At 45.4% G+C, this 25,396-nt stretch overlaps 1 protein-coding gene across 1 annotated transcript; it reads right to left on the bottom strand.

The window, feature by feature from the left end:
• Positions 1 to 7,830: 7,830 nt before the first annotated feature.
• LOC142042210 (C->U-editing enzyme APOBEC-1-like) lies at positions 7,831 to 19,516 on the bottom strand. Its single transcript, XM_075051889.1, is given in 7 exon segments — positions 7,831 to 8,321; positions 10,686 to 10,804; positions 12,038 to 12,426; positions 12,854 to 12,881; positions 13,439 to 13,457; positions 13,459 to 13,498; positions 19,503 to 19,516. Coding segments are annotated over 7 exon segments (636 nt in total). The 3' UTR covers positions 7,831 to 8,294.
• Positions 19,517 to 25,396: the final 5,880 nt, after the last annotated feature.

The raw sequence follows: 25,396 nt of genomic DNA, 5'->3' as shown, positions 1-25,396 counted from the left end.
ATCACCATTTAAGTGGTAAAGCCTATGTCCTAACAGCAGAATTGGCCAGTTATTGGAAAGCTTGACTGAGAGTATTGAAGTGAGTTGTGGGCAGCCCAGGTAGCCTAGCTTGGAAACCCTCACTTGAAGCCAGCAGGTCTCCCAAGTGGATCGTGTGCAGGCCCAGGCCCTGCGGTGCCTCCTGCCCAGAAAGGAGGGAGCTTCAGTAGCTGTGCGGCCAGGTTTGTGCCCTAGGGGAGGTTGAAACCAGACAATAAAAGCCTAAAATGAAACCAGAAGACTCGCTGGCCAACATTTTCAAGTGCGAGCTGCAATTCTGGGTGTGCAGCAAGACATTCCCCATGCAGAAATAGGAAGTCCACTCGACTCCTATTAACTATTTTGAGAGCCGTGGCAGCTGGGAGTCAGTACCGATCAGTGTGTGGACATCCCACCCAGCCAGGAAAGGAGCCTCCAAGGCACTTCACCTCTGCAACGTTTCTCTAGCATACAGCTACTGGAAATCACACTTCATTTCCACACCGTATTGTCCCTCAGACATAATTTCTCATTCATGTAGGTTGAGGCTGTGGCATTTTAGATGGCGTATTGGCATCCACATCGGTCACCATCTGTTTCTTTGCACACCTCAGGGAGGAGCACCACAGCTCTCACTACTGGAATACTTCTCATCCACAGAGCATTTCCTCCCAGATCAGACCTGCAATATGCTCCCTCCCCAGCCAGCCGCCCTCTGCTGGAGGCACCTCAACAGTCCCACAGTCTTCTGGTTTTTTCAGGCCTTTTAACTGCCCATAATACGGCCAGATATGGCTAGTTGGTGACTGGACTGAGAGCTGACCAGAAAAAAACATCAAGCATGAGCAAAGTTATACAGCCTGTAGATAGATATCTTCTGTAGGGGGCAAATTAGCACCTGATCTTGTGGACACAGTCTTTACCAAGCTGAAGACGTGTTCATAGTACACACCTACTCACCACCACCTTCCCACCATCTAAATTACAAATGGATTGTCCTCTGCAGTCTAACCTCTTGAGGCTTTGCCAAGGCTAAGTGTGTCCCACGTTCTGGGGGTGCTCTGTCATTTCCTTCATGATGGCTGGGAGTTCTCTGCTCCATCCCGTTCCTCTTTCCGGGTAAGGCTGGAGGCTCCTGCGTCGCTCCTCAAAACACCTCCTCTGGTGCTTGGCCAAAAGCAGGAGGACAGCAGAGAGCCCTGCTCCCGCGGTGCCTCCTCCTGCTAGGACCGGTCACAACTGGGTACATCACAAGCTTCCTACAACTTCAGGCTCCTGAGATACTCTCAGCTTGAGGAATTTCGACCAGGAATAACAATGAGAGTTCTTTGCAAAGCATTAATTTGCAAGCATGGTGTTGTATATTTGTTTGATATGGTGGATATTATTTATATAAATAAAGGTCTCAAAAATGAGCATCTGGTTTTGTCATTATTTTGTACTATGTGGGTGAGGGAATTAAAAGTTGACAAAAAGGATTGACGTGACATCTATCCTTTCTGATTTCTGGAGAGACAACCTGGCACTATCCTATTAAACTGTCTTTATCCTTTTCACTTTTAACTTTGAAGTTGTTGGCAGTGTCACCCAGCAGATCAAGGCAGATAAAGTGTTCAGGCAACAGGTACTTTGGAAATACTACCAAATATCAGTGATGTAAACGCTGAAGTTGTTCAAGATGATTGATTGCAACATTCATTGATTGCATGCCTATCATCGTCCCCATTCATGACTTGTAACTGACCAAAGTGGACACAGAAGTGCTGACTCAACTTACTTCACAAAACAAGAAGAAAAGCAGAGGTGGAAAAAGGATCTCTGTCTTCCAACTTTTGGGATTGGCCTGTACAACACCGTTGTCCTTCTCAGTGAAATTGTTGGAGAGCTACTAGAAAAAGCAGTATTTTTTTAAAAAGCAGTTGAGACACTGGAATTTGCTTAAATGCTGACAAACATTGAACTGAAGATACCTATTGAAACATGACAATTAGTGACATTATATGATAGGAGAATAAATGCAATGAGTAAACGCAAAGAAACATGCACTGCATCCAGAAAACATCCCGGGTTGCTTCTTCTGAATCTAAAGCAGATTAAATTCAGTGGACTGTTTAGCTAATCCATGCAACTTAGCTATAGGAATTTAGCTCTTCTGCTATAGAGATTCTTTTCAACTGCACTTTTTCTGTTCTCAGATACCAATTCTTATTATTTGTTACAAGGTATTCTTTGAATCGGCATTATTATTAATTCAACCTCAGATGCATTAGGTGTCTCTGTAAAGAATAACTCCCTGGAGGATGACTGTTATGTAGTAACATTACTTTTTCAGCCTACGATTTTTTTACTTGCTTTGTAGGCTGTGTATATAGGGAACATTTCACTGCTACTTATATACTCTTGAGTACCACTTATGTTCACAGCCTATCCCTTATGGAGATGGTGACTGTGCTATTCTTGGTGTCACCTTCCTTTATATGCACCTGGGAAAAACCTAACCCCTCAAGGAGACTGTGGCAAATATACCTCAGGCCCCATTGCCTGAGCTGTGGGAAATGGGGGCTTATGATATCTGGGTGGGTGTTTCCTCCCAAGATTGTGGGGAACAGCCAGAGCAGGGGTCTATGGTGCTAGCCGAAACCCCCAGTCTCACTTGGTCCAACATCCCATGGTTTGCAGCGATGAGCAAGGCACAGGCGCATCCGAATAGCTGTACAGCTGCCGCCCCGAGCCTTCCTTTCCACGAGTGTGCCCACCTCCCCGCTCTCGCACCTAAGGACTACAGCGGCAATTAATGACAGGATACAAAAGATTTCCCAGCAAATCTGGCACAAACATGAGCTTTTGCCAGGCCTGCCCCCACGACTGGGTGTGTAATGTTTTGGGTGCTTTTTGCACGCTCGAGCTGTATGTCCCGTTACTGTAAACACACCTTCACCAGGCCCAGGGGGCTGCTGAGAACCATCCTGCCCACGGGCTGGGGGTAGCTCCTTCGTCATCCCGCGTGTATCTGCACGCAGCCACCTGCATGACCTTTTGGCAATCGGACCCTCGGGACGCATCCAGTCTTATGACAACAGACGGGTGCTTTATCACCCCGGGGGCTGGGATACAGAGACAACCCGCTCTGTGGAAGCTCCAGCTCCGCAGCAGAGCGAGGTACAGGATCGGTCTTTGATAACGGAGGAACAGGATAGACGGGGATGGGATGGTTATTGGTACAGTGTGGAAAACCAGGCATGGCTGTCATTTCCTGGCGCACAGGGGTGTCTGGCACCCTTTACGAGGCTGTTGGCTGGAGGGATGCTGTTCCTCGCTGCGAATGGCCCCTGCAGTCCTGCTCTCAACAACCCCCAGAACATGCCCGTTGAAGAGCAGGACACTGACATCATTCCCACAGCTGCACACAGCATTACTCCAGGTCAGTACACAGCGTCCTTGGACATCACATTGCAATAATAAGAAACAGATTACCATTAAACAATGCAAAGACACGCTCCAGGCCCTTGCAAATACAAGGGGGATTTTCAAGGCACGTCTCCCCCCTGCTGCTTGCTCTCCTGCCTGCTGGTACTTGGAAACCAAGACAGAAAGGGGCTTCAGGGTCATGGAGTCCAGTCCCCTGCTACTTGCCCCTTTAGGAGTTTTAGCCTAGATGTATTTGTGCCCAACATTGTCCTCTAGCTCGAGTAGGTTTTTTTCTCCCCTCCCTGGGGCTGACCCTTTGGTGTTTCTATGAGCAGAAATTTCATTATTTAATCACATATGTATTAAATACTCGCGGCGTTGGAAATCGGATTTGGTTCGCAGAAGAAACGTGGAGGGGTTTGGCACAGAAGAGACCATTTGTTCTGACAACACCAGCAGTGATGAGCAGAGCCTCTGCAGGGGAAGGAGAAAGTGGGTTGCTGCAAGAGCAGAGGTCAGAGCAGAAGAGTAGGCACCAAAGCATGGCAAGTATTTTGAAGGCTGCCTTTGGCTTTTAAATCTCCCATATGCTTTTGTGATAGGCATGTTTCCCTTCAGGCTTCCAAAGCCACATCAGATATAGCTAAAACACCATTGTTAATGCTGCTGTTGTCATCATTATTATTAAGCATGCCAGCTGAAGGACTGGTGTGACTTTTGGAGGTGCGGGGCTAATATTGGGGGAGGAAATCTTCCTGCCTACAAGGGGCCTGTCTCCTCACGTGGGTGAGTGCATCCGAGTTCCGGGGCAGGGAGGATGTCGATGTGTCTGTGCTATAATCTTGTTATTAAATCACAGTTAAGAACTACCCTACTCTACAAGCTGGAATAATGTTTTTACCAGTCCAGAGGGACAGATGAAGATGAGAGTAAACCAGCTTTCTTGTGTGGTTACCTCTGTAGGCTACCTCTATAGACCCACCGCTAGGCCCTTACATGCCAGGAGGAGCACAGCAGGGATACAGGAGATTGCAAGTTCACTTTGGCAGCTAAAACTGGTGTAAAAAGCTTCACTAAGCTGACTTGGAACTGGCAAGCTTCCAAATGGACCAGAGAAAGTTTGTCCTCCTGCCTTCACTGGGAAAGGGCTGAGCCTTCCATGAAGAATCATGAACTCTGGCTAATTCATAAAAATGAGTATGTGCACTTCAGTTAATCCAGGCACTTCTGTGCAGCTGAATGACTTGGTAATGCCTAGCACTATCCCCAGCGCTCACTTCGCAGTCCAGGCTCTACTAGGAGTGTGGCACCATCCCTCACACTGCCTTGTTCATCATTTCTGCTTTATCAGGTGCCCTCTTGCTCCCTTAGAGATAGTTCTACACATTACAGGATCATCACCACTGCAAAGTTCTTGCTTAACAGACTAGGATTGCTGCTGAGCAAATGGGCACATCTCTGGTTCCCCCCCCCCGACCCTCACTTGTACTGGGGCAGGGCCATGGGACCCTGATCACACTCCAGCTGGAGTTGTTACAGCCTCCATAAAATGCTGTCTCTGCTTTCAGCTGTCTCCAAGATCCTGCTTCATTTCCACTCCCAGAACAGCATCGTAGCTGCTTATGCTTCAGAAAGGGCTACTGAATACTCAGAAACCACATTTGGCCTAGGAAGAGCTGAAGAGAGCTGGAGCCTGGGAGTGCGTCAGCTGAGAAGTATTCTATCTTCTCACTTTGTTCTTCTCTTCCCTAGTATTTCACCTTCAGGAACCCATTGTTGCTGTGTTTCTCTTTTGGGACTTCTAGGAAGACTGATTACCCTTCTGAGAAGGAGGAACAAACAAACAAGGAGTTGGACAGAAAACCAGATAATTACAGGGGACAACAAACGAAAACACATGTTTGGGGAGTAAAAGTCAGCGAGTCAATACTGTACGATATTATAGCATACTATAGGGAGCTGAAAAGGGACATAAACCAGCACATCCCTGTGCAGGCACCCACTGCTCCCTGAGGAGCCAGTGGACACTTGCCAATAGTGTTTTAAGATAGGATGATGGAACAGGAGTAAGCCCAACAGCTTTCAGGATGTGTGTCCAAAACTCATCAGGTTGCATCTCATATGCTTGCTAGTGCTGACCTACTGTTATTAATCCCCAAGGCATTCCTCACAGCCTGGAGGGAATCTTACCTACCGCACTACCTGTCTGAGAGAAGCTGCACCAGGTAATGCTGCAAGACCCATGTTAAATGAAACTGAGGAGCCTGGTGGGATCTCATTTTCTTCCTCCTTCATCAATCATTTTGTCTTCTGTTGTTCTGCTGTATATTCTGACTTCTCCCTTGCTTTTCTCCCTTGGCCACCACCCCACCCTCATCCAGGGCTCTCTGGCCTGGGGCTAAACAGATGAGTATTAGCTGAAGTTCAAAGCAAGAATAGGGTACCTCTTGGTGTGCCAGGAATAACCCCTCTGTCCTGCAGTGAAGGCACTGTCCTCTACCTTGCCTGAAGAAAAGCTATTTCATGGTAATAGCTCACTGAGATGGGCCTTGGACTGCCAGGAACAAAGCTGGAGGTTTCACAGCAGGGTCTGTGCTCACCCTCAGATGATACTGCAGGAAAAAGCAATTAGTTTGGAGCAGGTCACCATATTGCTGTTATAGGATTAAGATCAACTTTGGCCTGGTACATTCCTTACTGGACTACTGGTCCTTTCTCATGTAGAACAATGTGGTTGACACAGCCCTAGCTTCTGGACCATGTAATCCCCTTCGTCTAGTGCTACTTACAGAAGGCTCCTCTTCTCTTTCTTGGGTCTTCTCAGATGAATTCCCTCCCATCAACCCACCTTCCCTTCCTCATTCAAATTCACATCTTTTTTAATCTCCAGGCAATGTCATCATCCTACTCCAAAGACCTGGGCCATCCAACCTGCTGTCTTCCTCCAGAGAGCTGGAGTTTTAGGTACACTGAGCTCCAACCTTTCCAAGGTCATATGACTGCATATTTATTCTAAGGTACAGAAACATAGTGACACCTGCCAGCATTTTTAGATTATTTCATGTGAACTAGCAATGTGTCCGTAATTTCCACACTGCTATGGGTAAAGCCTTCTCTGTGCTATGCTAAACTGTGAGCAAGATTCTATGATGCTTAAGTATTTCTGACAAGAGACATGGATGGGTCTTCAGGTCTTGCAGACTTTCTTAAAACTTGGGGTTTCCATTTTGTGCTGGCCACAGACACTACACATTGTTGCAGAGCTTTGTGCTGTTGTACTTTTTAGATTCTCAGATGGGACTTAGCTGACTTCTGTGGCATAATGAAGTTTCAAAGCAAGACAAATGAAGGCCTTTGAAGATACATATCTTGATGAAGCTCAAATCAATTTGCCACATTCTACAGCAGACCAGTAACTTAGAAAGTATGTTGCTGAATGGTTATGGACCCTGGTGTACTCCACTACATCTTGATCAAGTGATTTGATTTCTCCCTAAGGAAACAAAGACCTAACACTAGAATGGCCAGAAAGCAAGCATGTGACATCCAGCCTGAGGTCCTGGACAGGGGAAAGGAATCTTTAGCCATGCTATACATTGCTTGGAGTAATTTTACTTGGTTAATGTAAAAGACACTCCCTAGCCAGCTGCGCTCAGCTTTAGATGCTCTCTCAGACAGCAGGGGCTGGAGCTGCTTCCTCAGCCTGCAACTTTTCTGGCTGTCTTGATTGTCTGCTAAACATCTGGAGGCTTTGGCATGGCCAAAGGATGCTATAAGCATTAATCAACTAGAAGAGATAGGCATGGTTCCCACCAGCCCCTGCCTTATTCCTCAAAGAATCATTTGTGCCTGCATGTTGCAAATCCCAGCAGCAGCACATTCCCCAGTGGGATCACACAATGGGCCTCCTGCTTGGAGGGGTGGGGAATCCTGAAACATGGAGCTCCCAGCATGATTCATTCAGATGTTTTGCATTATCTGCAGTGCAAACTGTGAACTGCTCCAAGGCCCAACACACCTGTACCTTCTTTTTGCCTTCTGCCTGTAGAGATAGCGCAGAGCTCTCACTATCTCCTACCTCACCACTCCACTCAGTGTTTCCAGCTGGAAAAGCAGAGACTTTTTACTGTGTTCCCCTAGTTTACAATGAACAGCTAGGACTCCAGAGTCTGGAATTACAAGAGAAGGATGTGCCCAGGAACAGAGCAAGAAAGAAAAGTTTCCACAGAGTGGACGTTTTCCCTTTTATTCTGTTGTTTTCATAAAAGTAGGGAGAATAAAAACTTAAAATGAAGCAACATAATCCTTAGTAATATCATAGTATTATATTTTAATAAAAGCAGTAATATAATAATAATATTACAGAAATACTGCAGTAGCATGAAGTATTTTCTGAAGCATACACACATAGCCATAAAAGTGATCTTCATGAAATTCTCAAAAACAGAATGCATTGCTCTGATTATTTCTTTGGAACAGATCAGAGCACAAAAAATGTTACTCACGGGCCTCTCAAGAAGGTGCTCACAGAATCTGATTGCAGAATCAGCAGACATGAAAAGCCTGATCCTGGGGCATAGTCACCATCCCCATTGGACTCTCGGGAAGCCTTGTAAAGACCAAGAGCACTGTGTCCTGGCTCCCTGGCTGCATCATCCGAACTTCTTGATCGTTTTTCATGTGCTTCTTCTGCTGTGTCCAATACTTAGCAATGCCCAGCCAGTGATAAGAGCCTTCTCTGGTGGCAGTATGAAGGTGATAGTTCAAGGCTGCAGTAGAAAAGACTGCCAGGGACTGGCTTTTCCAGTCTTGTAAATAGTGCTATGATAAAAGTGAGCTTGAAACGTGCTGCTAATGCTTGTTAGTATTCAGTTTGCCAGCAATGGAGGAAGTCCCTAGCAGGAAGAAAGAAACATGAACATTAAAAATTGGGTGCTAAAAACTTAAGTTGTCTCTTCAACATGATCCAGAGTTTCAAAATACAGCATCTAGTCCAAGAGATCGCTCTGATCCACCTTCAGCATGTTAGATAATCTCCCTTGGGATACAGCTTTCCAGACAACAGGATAGCACCTCGGAATTTACCGTGCCGTGTAAACCCCTCCTAGAAAGCCAGACCACTCAGAAACAGAAGCATTTAAAAGATGGCAGATTGCGTAGCTGAATTCAGGGGAAGTGGAGCTAGATCCTGTGGAAAGGCAGAATTTGGGGGGTTGGAAAGGCTGTCTAGAGGTCTCTAGTCCAACATCGTGTTTGTGGCATGGCTAACTCCAAAGCTACATCTGGCAGCTCTAGAGGAAAGTTCTCAGCATCTCCAGGGATGGAGGTCTGACAGCCTCTCTGGGCACCGGCTCCAGTACGGCACTGCTGTTGGGGAGACTTCTTCCTTCTTTCCAGTTGGAATTTCCCCTGTTGCAGCTCGTGCCTGTTGCCTCATTTTCCCTCTGTGCAGCTTTGAGGAGAGCCTGGCGGTCTTTGTTGCCTTTATGTAGTGGGACGCTTCAGCTAGATCCCCCTTAGCCTTCTTTTCTTTAGGTCTAACAAAGCCAGTTCCCTCCGCCTCTCCTCGTCGGGCAAGTGCTCCAGCCCCTTGACCATCGCAGTGGTCCTCCACCAAACCCTCTCTAGTTCCTCACTGTCTTTCTTATGCCAGGGAGGCACGACTTGACGCAACGGTCTGTATTTCTCTGGAGCATGTGCCTGGAACTCACTCTCCTCATTACACCCCTGTGTAATTAGTACAATGGGGCTGGGTGTTCACAAGGTCTGAGCACATAGACCTTCCCATTCCTTCTGGGTGAGTTAGTGATTAGTCAGAACTACTGATAACGGGCCCTATTCACCTTCATTTTAGGGGTAGCTTGAGTTTCGCTGAGACAGCAAAGCGGTTGAGCAAGTGCCTGACTCAGCACGAGTGTCCCAGTGCAAGCTTCCTAGGGACCAGGACTCTGCAGTAAACAACAGGGATGCCAGGGGCACAGGGAGGGACAGGTTTTTGTTAGCTGTCTCTAAAACCAAGACCTGAAGGACATATTTGCCATGTCCTGCTGCCCAGGGAACGGTGCTGAGTCAGCTGCATGTTGTCAGTACCCGCAAGCATTTAGCAGACAGCTCTGTTCAGCTCCCTGGTAAGCATCACACTATGCATTTGATTGTGCGTAAGCTGCTAAATTATTTAATCATCTCAGACATTAGGAGACTCCGGAAGGCTGAAAGCCAAGGGAAAAATATCTCCTAAACAGTTACATTGCATTAACTACTTTGTTAGATCAGCTGACTGGCAGGATAATGCCACTGACTGTGTATCCTGTCACCTGAATGTCTTAGAATTAGAAAGGTCAGGTCCTTTCCTGAGGTATACCTAATCTGAGGTACTAAAAGACCTGTTTAAAGTTTGGAGTGGATGGAACTGAAATGAATGCTAATGCATACCGTTTCCTCAGTCACAAATGAAACAAGGCATTTATAGCATCCTACAAACAGGTTAGTTTTTCTCCTTCTAGACTTTCAAGTTCCTGTCTGTATTACGTAGTTCTGTGCATCCCTTCCTCTATCTCCTGCTGTCCATTCTGCTAGCCCCTGTTCTACATATAGGGACCAGTTCAAGAACTGGCTTGCTCCGCAAAGGGTGGCTGAGCCAGGCAGTTAACTCCAGTCCTGGTCTTCTCTCCTGTTCAGTAGACCACCTTGTCTTTCTTGTATAGTAGGATATCAGGCCATAGAAATAACTTTTTGCAGTTGTATGGATTGCAAGAAATAGGGAATGCAGATCTCAATCATATGATACTCTTATGTGTAAGCTCTGATTCTGAAAGTGAATCCACCCATCTGGGCTTTTGAACTTGCTCAGAACTTAACTAAAATCAGTGGCCTTGTCCTGAGAGGCAATACGAGTGTACTTGAATCATGTTTACACAGCTGAAGGAGCTTTTGGGATCAAATAGCTCCAGTAAGCTGCAAGCTAATGAACTTGTAGCTGATCCATGTAAAGGGTTGAAATAGTTTACCATTTCCTTAGTAAAAAAAGTGAGAGTATTGCTAAATCTTTTCTCTACTCCTGGCCACAAAGGCACAATGTAGGCTCATAGTCCTTGGCAATCTCTTGCCCACTTGGCCCTCTGTTCATGCAGCATCAAGCCCATGCTTATTTTTCCTACTATTGTTTCTGCTAACACTATTGCCAGGATCCTCCAAACCTCCTTTTCCTAGGATTTTGCATTACTTTTCTCTCTCAGTGTTTTCTTCAAGTGTATACTAACCAAAAGGATATGAGAGAGCTCTGTCTGATTCAGAAAGATGTATGAAGCAAAGCTCCAGGGCCAATAATCCTCTTCTCCATGTTGGTATGCAACAAATGTTTTCCAGCAGTAACTGTAATCTGAAAAGAGAGATATCCAGTCACACTTGATGAATGGCATGCCCAGTTCTTTCTTCATGAATATGTCAGTGAGTCACTTCTTTCTCAGTAAGACAACGGTAAAGGGCAGGAGAAAGATATTCATCTGAGGGTATTCATGCAAGGGACTAACAATGACTTGCAAATACACAAATAAGTTAGTGGAAAGGGGAACCAAAACTCTACAAATAGCAGTATGTCTAAAAAGGGGATTTGGCAAAGAGAGAAAGATCACTACGGTGGCTTGGGCAACCCCTATCACAGATAGCAGATCAGGGCATAAAGCCAGAGCATGTTGGCCAAGGGAGAAGGAATTAGCGAGTGACAGGCTGCTTCTTTGGGAGCGACTGAAAAGGGAAGTAGCATGTGCAATCAGGGCTGTTCAGGCATACATTTTGGCAGCCTTGTGCTTGATCACAGCAGCTTTGGCTAAGACGATAAACTTGTTGCTTCAGTCATGAATCTGTCTGACTTACCTTGACGATCATGGAAAACCTGGAGTGAACACCCTAACGTTTAGCAGTTTCATATTGATCTTAGTGTTGATAGGATGGCCAGAGCTTCTGTCAATGCTCTGGTGGTATGATCCCAGAGACAGGTTCCCCAAGATAAGCAATGTCCTTTAAGTTTACATTTGAGCTGGTAGGTTTTCTAGCTGCACACTCCAGTAGCAAGTATCCAGACAGGTATGTGAGATTCATCTCTTCAAATGTACGTTCCTTTCTGTGAGCTACTTGTCTGGACTATTTTTACAGCTAAACATCAACAGACAAGCAAGATATACATATTAAAAGACACACATGCAAGACGTCCTCTGTGATTCATCCTCTGAAAGTATCCTTTAGATATTGTCTCCTCCAGCTATCAAGGGAAACCCATTACTTGCTGCAGCTGGCAAGTTGATCTGCCCATATATGCTAGAAGGGACAGGTTCTATCTTACACTCAGGATTTTTTACTGTATATAAAGGAGGTGTGCATGGCTAGAGAAAGACATAACTCTCCTTCAGATTTCGCAAAAGGAAATGATGATGCTGGTCCTGCTGCTGTATGGGACTGTGGAAGAAATAAGGCAGAAGAGAGTGGCACTTTTGCACTCACTAGTCCTCCCCAATGCCAGTCATTACCACTATTACAAAGCACAACTGCTGAGAGTGCACATAATCCCAGAACTTTCAATCCACATCTAGACAAAGCCAAAGAGTAGTTGGGATACCTGAAAGATTCATGATACGTATAATGACTCCATTCATTGCCAGGTCCCTGAGACCTTGCCGGTTACGGATATCCAGGTGCTTGAACAGCTTGGCTGCGTATATTTCCAAGGTCACATTGGGATATACCCTCAGGAACTCCAGAATTCTTCTGGAGCATTTCCCACAGGGGGTAGTAGATAGGACCCAGGTGATGGAACAAGAAACAGATGGCGTGGCCTTGAAACAATTTTCCAAGAAGTTGACTTCAGCGTGTTGGGTAGAATTGTTTGAGCACCAGTTCCTCCAGATGGTGCCTCTGCTCCACCTGATTTCGTACAGCATGTACACCACCTTTGGATGTTGGCCAGGCAAATAATTTCTTTTGAAGTCATTTGGCTGTAGCTTCCACCTGCGACAAATGTATCAGCAGTACTGTGATCCTACCACTTCAAAGTTGTTTGGTCCCATTGAGCATTGCCTGCTCTCAACATCAGCCAAGCCTCCCACTCTCAGCCTTTCCCATCACAAATAAGCAGCTTGAAGAATGTTGCAATCTAATGATCTAAATCTGGAATTTGATGAAGGCTCCAGAATTATTCCCCTAGCGTGACCCTGGTGAAACACCCACAGCACCTCCTTGAGAGGTGTTGGGAGAGTAAGCAACCCCATCACCACTCTGAGATCAGCACTGGTCAAAGCAGTGAGACAACTGGAAAGGAAGATCAGGGAAAGGGATGGTAAGAAGAAAACAAGGCACAAGGCTTCTTAGCTTTGCCTATGTCTGGAAATTGCCATGGGCCCCGGGCAGCACACAGTGATAGAACTGTATCTCTTACCCTTGGATGTTCTCTCTGGGTGCAGCATCTAAATGGAACAGAATTGTCAGTCACTAGGGATAGCAGATCAGAGAACAAAATTTCCTCTACACCTCCTGTCCTGGCCCCTTTCAGTCTATACGCTTCCTGCCAAATCTCTTTTATCTAAAAGGGCAGTCACTCTGGGATGCGGGAGTGGTGGATTTCTACCCAGGAGCTGAAATTGATGGTTGTTTAGACTATGCTGTACATGAACCTTTACTCGCTTTAACACATTAGGGCTGACTGCGATCTCAGTCAAGTTTAACTTCACTGATTTCAGCAGTACTGCATCTGCTTTTCCCTGACTAATGAAAGAGCAGAATAAAATCTCTTCTCCCTTTGTATCTTCCAAACCACTTCTATTGGCAAAACTTGAGCTATTTTCCTGTTGATACTCATAATATCAATCTAGACAAAAACATTTCCACAGCCAATGGTTCTTTCTTTTCTTAGTATGAAACTGTTTCAAAAGCTGAAAAAAATATCAGTGCCAAGGGAAAAATATTAGTGCAGATAGGAGGGTGATTTCTGACTACCAAATACCTATGGGGTGGCACCACAGACCTGCCTGATTATATACATTTTTGTCTCTTGTGATGGCAAAGAAGTTTGACCCTATGACTCCTTCATCCCTTCCTAGCTGAGGGTCTAGATGAAAACAATTGCGGGTGATCAAGTACAGTTATTTCTTTTGTAAAAGTCCATCCAGAGCAAACTTAAGGATCTAAGAACCCTCATTTTATTCAAGAAAAGAATTAATTTACTTAGAATTAAGATACTAAAGGTATTTTTCCACAGCTCTTAGCTCTTTAAGATGAGGAATTATGAAATATACACAGTGAAATTACATTTCAGCAGGAATAAAATAGTCTTCTACATCAACAGAGACCTGATCAGCTCTTTGCACAGCCTTATTGCACCAGTTCTTTAAGAGGCATCTTCTAATTTTTTTATTGCATTGAAAACAAAATAGGCGAAAAGATAAGCCAACTAATTTTCTCCATTCTTAATTGCCTTTGAGATCTCTCTCCACATTAAGTGGTCTTTTGGAATTTGAATTCTTCCTGCCTAATGCCACGTGAGGGTTAACAAAATTATATTAATATTTTGAAGCTGGACCTAAGACTCAAGATATGGTAATGCATTCAAAGAGATAACACACAAAATCCACAAGTATCTCCTGTATATCTTCATGTGCCAATGCACACATTTGGCTGTACTCATCAGTTCCTTAGATGCAACTACAATAAATATCTACACCGAATATGGAGAACTAGACCTGCTTTTCACATACAGGTACTTACCTCTATCAGCGACAGCAGCCATGGATATTTCTGGATTTGTCTGTTGCCTCTTGAGCGATGGATGTCTCTTTATTAGTCTTACATTTGTTTCAGTTTCTGTTCCCAAACACTGAAGTTTGGACAGTAGTAATGTTACTCAACTATTTCCTCCTGGTGACTTGCTCTTATGCACATAAACCACCCCGCTCAGGGAAACTGAAAGCAAGTTCCTGGCAGCAAAAAAATTGCTAAGGAGGGTGACTCCCATTCAGAAGTAGATCTGGGGGTGTAAACAAGGTTGCCTGCCAGAAGCTGGAATTAACAGGTGAGCCCTTTTTTTGCAGTGCAGAACAGAAATTTTATCTCTTTATTACCCCTAGCCCCAGAATAGAAAAGCAAGTCTTCCCTGGTCACCCCAATACACGAAGGGAGAAAAAGCATCTACACAAATGGCATCAAGTCACATAGCTGTGGCATGGCAGATAACTTTTCTGGCACCCAGCTCTCATCAGAAAGTTGAGCAGAACCCGGTGGAGAGAGGGAAACAGAAGACATCATCTGCAAAAGCTTGTGATTTTATGGATCTCCAGCAGGTGGTGATGGTGACTGCCATTTCCCTTCATGGGACCATTCTGTGGATTTCCAAGGACCACTCATCCACCCCTGAACCTGGGTCCTAAGGTAAGCAAGGCAGACCCTCAATGTGTGTGAGGACACATCTACAGCTGTGGTCAGCAACTGGGCAGACACTCAGGCTAACCCTGAGCAAGCTGCCCAGCATCCAAGAGAGCTGTGGCAGTGGACAGCTTGTTGTGGGGGAACACCCAGGTACTTATGAAACTTCACAACTGAGAAAAGCTCTGTACTCATGTGAGCATCCTGACAGCAAGACCTGAGCCAGCTGGTGAGTATCTGCAGAAGCTACTGGTCATGACAGATTGGTTCCCTGATGTAAAAAGAATAGGCTTTTTCCAGTGCCCTGAGAAATCTGCTCTGCATTATGAACTGGGCATCACCTTCCTGTGACCTGTTCTGTAATTCCCACAAGATGCAGCAAAAATATTTCCCATTTAATCTGACAAATGAGTGAAGCAATGCTAGTTGCTAGTGAGAAGCTTTCCTCTGACACACCCAAAACTGGCTTGCAGAGCAAAAGGGATTACAAAAGAATTCCTCATATGGCTTAGCTAGACATGACTGTGCTGTGTCAGCCTCCATCACTTACAGTTTCCCCTGGTTTTGTGACACAATTATTTTATGACCTGATGCAAGCCGCAGAAATGGATCCCTGGTGAGCCATCGTCCAGCAATGTGCACTCCCTGAGGACAAAGCCATTGCCATCCTCAATGCCAGGTCTGACTTGGGATTGTAAAGCTAAAGGAGTGATTTATTTGTATTCTCCGAGGCCAGCCCTCAATATTCTGTTGTCAAAAAATACTCAGTTTCCTGCAAGGGCAGACCAAACAGAAGTGAACATGAATGGTGGACTACAGAGGGAGAAGGGATTCAGGCACTGGCAGGACCTTCTGTGAAGGAGAAGGCTGGTCGCGGCAGGTTATCGGGCAGCACGGTGCCAACACAGCACCTGCCTTCAGGGCCTCTTCTGCTGCTGCAAGGTCACCACCCACTCCACAGCACAGAATTGTTGCCTCGTGGTTGCATTAGTTCGTAACTTAGGAAGAGTGAATGGGATCAGCTCAGACACTTCTTGAAAAAAATTTGAAAGGTGTTTGACTAATGTGTTTTTGAGATCATGGACATGATACTCAGTAAGGCCAGAAATGCATTGATACTATGCTATTCTCTTAATTTCCTTCTCTCTGCAGTAGATAATTGCAAATATGCAGTTGTAAATTAGGTTTTGAGATGCTTAGTCTGATCTGCAAGAAATGGCTTGATTAACAGCAGTGCTCAGTAGCAGTAGTTCCTGGTATAAAATCAGCGATGTGTCACAGAAAGCAGAGAGAGAAAAAACGAGTCCAAGCAGAAGCAGGGAATTTGCAACGCAACATTTCCAGGTGTCTCCAGGAAGGTGAATGTGCTCTATGAGATGGTGGAAAACCAAAAGAGAAAAAAAAGGGAAGTGTCGTTCTGTCACTTCTGCCAGCTTAATGTGAGGAGAGGAATCCCTAACAAAATCAGAAAGACAAGGTTACTACACAAGTGAATTTTCACGCTTCTAGAAGAACTTGCACATCCTGTCTATGGGGACCAAACTTCCGTGCATCAGGGGATGATGATAACCTCCAAAAGGGTCATATACCTGAGTGGGAAAACCCTTTCTGGGCCTTTATGAGCAAATAGCAGTAATCCAGTATGCCTTTAAGTTGCTACATGTCTGTAACAAGGGTTATATATATGGGTGGGACTTCATATTACTCAAACAGCTGTGATCAAAATATTCTTTTCTATTTCTCACGCTGTCAATTATCTCCCCTTACAGAAGCTGCTTAAGATAATGTTAGATATAAAAGTGAAGGTGGTTTGTAATGCTGAGCTATTGGTAACATCTGAATATATCTCACCTGCTCCAGCAAAAGGATTTTTTAAAAAAACCCCCACCACCCTCATATACATACCTCCTGAACATAAATGCATTTTGGAGGATCATACACAAGCAAAGGGCACACAGAGTGGTGGACACACACTCACATGACTCCTTTAGCCACCAGGTTCCTTAGACCTTCACGATAATATTCCCTTTTGTGGTAGCAGAGCCATGCTGTATACCTATGACCAGATTCATTGGGGGTAGTTGTCCAGAAACTTCACAGCTTCTTCAGAACACTTTGCAGAGGAACTCCAGGATATACATTAGGTGATAGAGAGGTGGACAGAGCAACAGGGAGCTAACTCCTTACAGATGTCTCCCAGGAAACAGATTTCAGCATAACAGCCCTGCAGCGTGACGGTATTACAGTAGTGGTGTCTCCTGAATGTACCACTCCTCTAACTTATTTCACTGAGCCAGCTGTGTCTCCAGAGAACAGGCACAAAGTCTGCAATTTTTCTCAAATATCTTTTGGCTTATCTGACACTTGAAACCCAAGGTGTAGATCTGGTAACATCAACTCCAACGTCACACCGAACAATTTTATTCAGCATAAAACACAAATGTGGACTGAGGTAGAAGTCATAGAAATGGAAACATGGGGAGGAAATTAGGAAAGACGGGCAGGTTAGAGAGAACAAAGAGGAGCACAGAAGAAGGAAAGTTAGATCAGACATCATAGAAGACAAAAAGAGACGAGGCTGGAATCAGCCAACATCCCAATTCGCAAATCTCTGAGAATTTTACAGGTACTCAGCTTTCTATTCTCTGGCTCAATGATCTATTGGAAAGAGGTGAGAATCACCAGGTAGAAGTCTGGAAGCAAGGGGGAAGGCAAAACTTAAATGTGACTAAAAGCTTGGGGCTCTTGCCACAGAGGCTTAGGTCTCAATCTCCACTTACAAACCGCCTCCTGGACTTAATTTGTAATGGTAACTTTTGTGTTAGTTCAAGTGTTCTGCTGCTGGCACATTTGACAGTAAAAGGAAAATCTGCTGTATGTTTGTTTGGATTTAATGACATTTTCTCAGCAGATATCTACATTTGTATGGAAAGAAAAACCACACGGATCCTTTTGAGATTTATTCTGTGAACTTCAAATTTTAAAAAGGGCTAAAACGTGTCTCTGTGTGTGTATGAATATGTATGTATGAGTACACACACAGATATTTACATATATATGTATGCATAATAATGCAATAATGCATATAAAAACAAGCTTGTAGATAAACAAATACACATCCTTAGCAGCATATGAATTTACAACTCTGACCAGTAAGCTCACCCACCCATGGCCTTTTTATCTCTCCCAGCACTTTTGCTTTCCTTTCCTTTGCAGGTTACACAGCAGCATCATACTTTACTGAGAATCTTGTTCAGTTTCCATAGGTGAAAATGAAAATGTAAGAGATTAAGATAACTGTTGACGCCGTGCTACTTCTGGGTAAGTCTGACTCTGAACAGTGACTCTGAAAAGGAATGGCAGCCAGCCACAAGGGCGTGTGGGCAGAGCCCTGACCCACGCAAGGTGGAGGACGGGTGGTTAGTGGGCAGGACTTACCTATGTGCTTACTTCAGTATTAATTTTTCTTAGCTAAACAAAACATCCCAATATCCTTGTAACAGAATTCTTTCACATTTACTGGTAAGGGTATAGAAATCTGGTGAGGCTATAGAAATCAGTGAAGTGGATCAAATATATTTCATGAGGAGTTAGTGTGAAAAAAGAAATGCTACAAGTGAACATATCTGTATTTTGGACTATGATTTTCTAGTCTAAGCAGTCCTTCTACAGTCATATCACACTACTTTGCACCACAGAAATTCTGCATATTTATCTTTCTGATTTTGCCTTGTTTCTACCTCTGTTTCAATGCACGCACTGTGTCAAAGCATTTAGTAGAACAATAAGTACTGCAAACCCAGTGGACATCAGAGTGTCCATACTCCCTTTGAGAGGCTGAGTCTGGCATACAATCATCACACAACTAGCAGGGTTTTAAATAGCGAGGGGGACAACAAAACCAGGTGGACTTCACTAGAAAGAAAGCAATGATTCATCTGTTCCTTTCCTATCAGTCATACTGGAGAGAGCGTTCAGAGCAGCTCTAGGAACTTTCAGCACTGAGCTTTTCTTTCCAAGTGCTCAGGTATTGCTCAATGGCAACCACATGGTTAAACTCTCCCCAAAATTCACCTGTAAGCTGTAGCTCCCATGGGAGGTAAAATGTCCATGAGAAGCAGAAAATGTCTGCCAGAACCAGGCATTACAACCATCGGGCACCATTAAGGATGGAGTTAATTTCCTTCATAGCAGCTCGTATAGTGCTGTGGTTTAGCCTGGTTTACGAGAACAGTGTTGATAACACACCAACATTTTAGCTATCGCTGAACAGCTCTTGCACAGGATTGAGGCCGTCTCTGTTTCTGACTTTGCCCCCAAGTCAGTAGTCTGGGGGTGGGCAAGATGCTGGCTGGAACAACTGACCACAGGGATCTTTCATGTCATCTAATGGTATGCTCAACAATAAAACTTGGGGAGATTTTTTTCTGAAGTTGCTGTTGCTTAAGCACTGGCTGGTCATCAGTCTGCTGGTGGTGAGTGACTGCCTCTGCATCATTTGGGGTGCCTTTTCTTTTTTTTCCCCTTCACTTATTAAACTGCCTGTATCTTCATGCATGAGTTTTCTCACTTTTGCCTTCCGATTCGCTCCCCCATCCCATGGGGCAGGGAGAGGGGAGAGCAAGCAGCTGTGTGGTGCTTAGCTGCCTGCCAGGGTTAACCCAACTCACCATCTCACATCCATAGGTAGGCTAGAAATCCACCCTACTTGGATATCCGCAGGTAAGCTGCTAAAGAGGTCTTGTAAGAAGTCTTCAGAAGACTCCAGAGATACGGGGTTGCTCTGCCAGGATCGTCATGATTCGGGCCCTATGTTACTATGTAAATAGTCTCTCCATCACAGCTATCGCTCCTTCTCCTGTCACTGGTATGGAGCAGGACTGTGAGATAGGAACTCAAACGTGTGTTTAAGCAGCAGTGTTTTATGGTATTCCTCACAGCAGAGGCAGGACAATCTTCAGGGGACCATCTATCAGTAGTCTTGATAGCTTTGAACTTGAACAGTCATGGCACGTGGTGCAGGTCCAGGGGACACCTGGTACAGCTGTGAGATAACCCTTCAAGGGAAGAGATTTAGGGATGCAGCTGAAGCGGTGGGTCCCAGCTACCTTTTCCCAGGTTGAAGCGGTGTTGCTTAGGCCAGTCAGCAGCACAAGGAGGACCCCCACCTGCCACGGTGATGGTTATGGATCGTGTTCACTGCATCTAAGTAGGTCTTAAGAGAAGTGAGGCATTAAAAGGTGCATGTGGGGTTAACCAGTGTTTGTGAGCAGCAGATGGCAGAAGTGGAAAACAAATGAGATGGAAATCAAGACGAGCAGGGAACTGTGAGGGTGGAAGGGCAGACCTTATATCCAAAAATCCAGCCGAGCTGTCATGGTTCACTCAGACAAGTACACCTAATGGGGTCAACTGTAAATGTTCATCAGATCCAGCTATGAAAGCGGCCTGAAAATCATCTCCAACTACCCAAATAGTCTTGGCCCTGGTGCTATGGATTAGGCATTTGCTGATCAGATGCTGCTATGGATTAGGCATTTGCTGATCAGATGCTGCTATGGAAAGACCCCACTACGGGGTAGACCAATAATCCAGACGGTAGTTGGAAGCAGAGGGAATGATGATACCATGTTGTTGCAATCTGCCCTGTCACAATTTTCCTGTCTTATCTCAGAGAAGTCATGCATGATGCTGACAGGGAAGTCCTGCCAGATCTCACTACTACAGTTAACACAGACTGCAGATTTGGAGGCTAACACAGTTACTGCTTGTCTTGTAAGACAGGCAGGGCTGCAGGATGGGGAACATATCCATCTGCACCTCCTTTGCCACAGCCTACTGCCCAGTCCACAATCCACCTTCACCAGAGACGCTTAAACTGAGACACTCTGCCTCCCATCACCATGGATAAGGTTCAAGGATGAACAGAGACTTCATTTGGCAGGAAAACTGCTCTTGGTTTAATCAGACCCACGGTAGCAATGGATGCAGCACAAATCAGGCAATGCCAGTGCAAAGCACTGTGACTCTGCATCTCATCTCTGGGGCTGCAGATCAGGAAGCAGAGCTGAGCCAGGCTCCCAAAGCCACTTTGGGGAGATAAAGCTCTGGCTGCTCCCTGGGTCTCTTCGGAGCTCTGGGATGCCACCAAGTGACCATCCAGATGCAGAGGTGGGGTGGCACATACAGAGCATGCTGGCATAGGAATTCTGATCTGCTGAAGGAAAAGTCCAGGCCAAACCAGCAATGGAGCTCCAACCCCTTCAGTGCCTGAGAGATCTGGGATGCTGCAGGGAAAGAGACAACAGCTACCAGCACCTTTGTGTAGTCAGGAAACGGAGGTGAGGAGAGCAGTCATCGCGCTGTGTGGCAGGACACGGGCTTGGGCTGGAGGTGGAGAGGATGCGAACAGACCAGGTAGCCAGAACGGAGTGCTGGATGAGGCCTTACTCTACATATCATCCATAACCTCTAAATGACTGAGCTTAAGCACAAGTTTCAGTCCGTGGGAGACTAAAATGTCATATGCCTCAAGCAGGGAACAGAAAGGCTGCAGTGCATTAAGGACTAGCAGTGACCATAGAGGTGCTACTTGGGACTGGATTCAGGCCTTTCTGTTCCTCTATACATGAGAACTACAAGACATTTGAGTACAGAACATCACCCCTCAGCTCCCAGATCTTTTTCCTAGCCCCATATGCATGTGCCACATGGTTAAATGGCAGTGCTCCAGCCAGCTATGGCAGCAGCAAGAGTATTCTCCTGTTTCATGACTTGGCTTTTGCCTCTGCCAGTTCAAGAGGGATGGCTTCTGATTTCTAAGTTACTATTGAGAAATATTGCTCAGCTGCACCATTGCTATTTGGCCTATCAGGTCTCATTTGGTGTTTACTTTCACTATTACATTAGATACAGCATTTTGTATTTCATTTCCTTGTTCTCCCCCCCACACACCCCGGGGAGAACTGAGCTGAAAGGGAGGTCTCTTCTTGCTTACTGTTTGACCACAGACTAATTTGCTAGGCAAATATGACTTAAAAAGAATGGCTTGAAATAAAAATGTCGTCATAGCATTATAGATAAGCAGAATCTAGACAACCGGCCAGGTGTCCAGAGCCTCTGTTTTCTGTTCCCAAGTCACAGCAGCTCTTGCCAGACACTGCCAGGGTGCAGCAAGGGCCAGCTACTCCCTAAGGGATGAGGAGCCGAGTCAAGCAAGATAAAGCAGACAGCAAGGAAGGAGCCTTGCTAGCCAGGGCCCGTCCCAGTGTACCCAGAAAAGGAGAGCAGGGCAGGCCCAGGGCTAGCAGCCAGGATCAACCAAGAGTCAGATTTTTCAGGCAGGTTCATGCTGACCAGGCAGGTCCTAGGTCAAGCTGGGAAGTCAATCCTCAGGTCAGGATCAGGTCCTGTGATGGCAACCAAGGTCACATACAGACACGGTGATCACCAGCCAGGTCCACAGAGATGAGACAGGTCTGAGGTCAACCCCGAAAATCAGTTCACAGGTCAGGAAACAGATCAACAGGCTCCATGGCTGGCCACGGGCATGGACGTAGGCATGGGTGGGAGAGATGGAGACAAGCGCACCTATGCCATAGCTCAGGCAGGGACTAATAGCGCAGACCTGAGCTTAAATGGAGCTCCTGGGCCATCTGTGGGCGGTGTGTCAGTGGAAGCCCCAAGTGAAGGTCGTCAAGGCAACTAAGGGTTTTTTAATGCCCTCAGGGCGCTGACATACACAGACCATAATAATTGCCCTCGGTTTTTATTGTGAAAACAATTTGGGGTTCTTGCTTGCTTGTGACATAGGAATGTCACAGCCTTGCTTTGACCAAGAGCTGGTTACAATACAGAGTGTGGTAAGTCAAGGCCAACAGGACAATGTAAACAAAAATTCAGCATAATGAGCCTTGGCATGGACAGTACATCAACAAGCGACAGAACCACCCCAAAAGCTGCTGGGAAGGTATACTGTGATATCATTTGATTGGCAGCCTGTGCCAACAACTAGCTACAAGGACCTTCAACAGCAGAGATTGAGGCGAGACACTTGGTTTACTTCATAAATTGAGTTTAGCGGTTTCACACTGTCTGTGTTTCTCTTACCCCAATAACAACTTGTGTGATCAATTTTCTCTGCCTCTTTAAGACCAGCTTGAAAGTATCAGCTCCTAAACTTGTAAGATGTAAAGACCCATATATAAACAGGAGGACACATTACCGAAGTGGCCATTACTTAATTGAGGAGCAGTGCTGCCATTTTGTGAGTTACAGGTTGTCACCTCTTTTTTTCCATTAGCCAGATTCTCTTTAGGCTAGACTGGTCGAAAACTCTGAGTAATTCTATTGACTATGTTAAAAGATTAGCAATACAAATGAGAAAAGAATCAGGCCCAATCATAGCTTTAGAATTTAATGACTAAAATGGGTATAAGTCAATGAATATTCATCCTAGTCTTGCAAAAATAACCTAGCATCAGGAACAAGGGATGGAGAGAGGTTCTATTCCCAAGCACTTGGTACGGACAGCAGGGCTTGTACCTTTGCACAGTACAGAGGAGCGAACAATCGGACAGAGGAGCAAACAACGCAGCCAGACAACTGCAAGGGGTACAACTGCGTTCCTACCGTTCTTTGTGCAGCCTAACATGCCTTGCTTCTCAAGGAGTTTCCAGTGGATACATCTAGTGGTCCAGTTCCAGGACGGGCTTGTGGATAAAAATACTTTCTTACTTCTTTTAGCCAGCTGAGTGGAGCTGCTGAAATGCAATGACCACAGATACTGTAATTATCATTCCACAGTCACACCGTTTGGTGGATGGAGGATTTGCTTCTGTTGAATGGAGCATCTGGGGATGTTTTAAGTTGCTCTTTTAAGATCAAGTGCTGCTGTCAGTTACATGTTATAGCTCCCACTGAGCCAGTGGAAAATTCTCTAGGCTAGCACAGCCTTTCAAATGCAGACAAGTGTTTCAGTGATTAATGATGAGACATTTGTATAGCAAGATCTGGCACTTACTGTCATTAGTTGATCAGTTTAAAACAGAGACAAGTGCTTATTACATGGCAAGCTGTGAACTTCTGGAATCTGCTGTCCCAGTAAACTGTGGACACAGATGGCAGGACAGGGCCAAAAGAAATCTGAGAAATTCATGGTATTCAAGCCCATAAACAGACACTAAAGGGAAGATGCAGGGTTCCCAACCACAGTCATTGTGGGTATTGAGGTAATGTGACTGGATCATAATGAACCACAAATAGTGGCCAGGCTTGTCTGCTTTCCCTAAAAAACATGTCCTCTGCCACTACTAGATACAGTGTCTGGACTATGCTTTCTGCCCCGATGGGGCATTTTCTGTGGTTTTACGTTCACTTTTGTTCCTCTTGCAGCATGAGGTAGGAGACAAGGATAGCCGAGAGGACAGTACGTCTCCACAAATGTACCTTTCGGCAGATCGACCTTCTCTTGCCAGAGATTCATTTTTCCAACAGTCAAGGAAATAGCCTGTTTTCATCAAAATGCCTCAGTTGAAGTGAATTAATCAACTGCTTGGGTGCTAATTTAGCAGTCCTCTTTCAGTACCCTTTTCCCATCAGCCTGTGCACCACTGGGCCACATCAGAGGAATAACAATGTTAGCAGAATACTGGGCCTGGGACACTGGTCCCCATTCTGGCTGGTACCTGCCTCCATTTCTACATCCAGAAATTTCTCACTGGGGATATGTAGCACTGTCCAGTATGCTCAAGACTCCCAGTAACAAGCTGTCTTTCCAGGATATTGGTGGCTTTTAGAAACCGGGGAATGTTAGCAACATTTTATGATTGTTGTCTTCTACATACAAGCAGTAAGGCAGCTGGCTGTCTTCTGTGGGTGAAACCTCTTAGTAGAGGATCAGAGATAACATTGGTCCCTTACTTGATGAGGTTGGTCACTTCACAAATAGAGACGTAGACAAAGCGGAGACATTTAATACCTTCTTCACCTCTGTCTTTAACACTGATGATGGGCCCTGGGACCCCCGGAGCCCTGTGATGGAAGACTGTGACTGGGGGATGATAAACTCTCAGCCGACCCTGAACTTGTTCAAGACTTGCGGCTCCAGCTGGATGCACATAAATCTATGGGGCCTGATAGGATTCATCCCAGGGTACTGAAAGAGCTGGCTGGTGTCATTGCAGGACCTCGCTCCATTACTTTTCAATGGTCCTGGGAGTCTGGAGAGATCCCAGTCCACTGGAAGCTGGCAAATGTTGTCCCAATTTTCAAAAAGGGTAAGAAGGAAGACCCTGGTAATCACAGGCCTGTTAGTCTCACTTCATTGCCTGGTAAAATTATGGAGAATGTTATTCCGGGAGTTACTGAAAAACCTTTGAGAGACAATACAGGCATTGGTCATAGCCAGCACGGGTTCACGAGGGGAAAGTCCAGCTTAACCAGCTTAATTTCCTTTTATGGCAAGGTCACCCATCTAGTTAACCAAGGGAAGCCAGTAGATGTGGTGGGTTTGGATTTTAGCAAAGCTTTCGATACTGTCTCTCAGAGTATCCTCCTGGACAAA

This window comes from Buteo buteo, chromosome 19 (genome assembly GCF_964188355.1).
Source record: "Buteo buteo chromosome 19, bButBut1.hap1.1, whole genome shotgun sequence".
NCBI classification, from domain to species: Eukaryota; Metazoa; Chordata; class Aves; order Accipitriformes; family Accipitridae; genus Buteo; species Buteo buteo.
The sequence above is the reverse complement of the archived record's forward strand: the minus strand, read 5'-3'. Positions and strand labels throughout refer to the sequence as shown.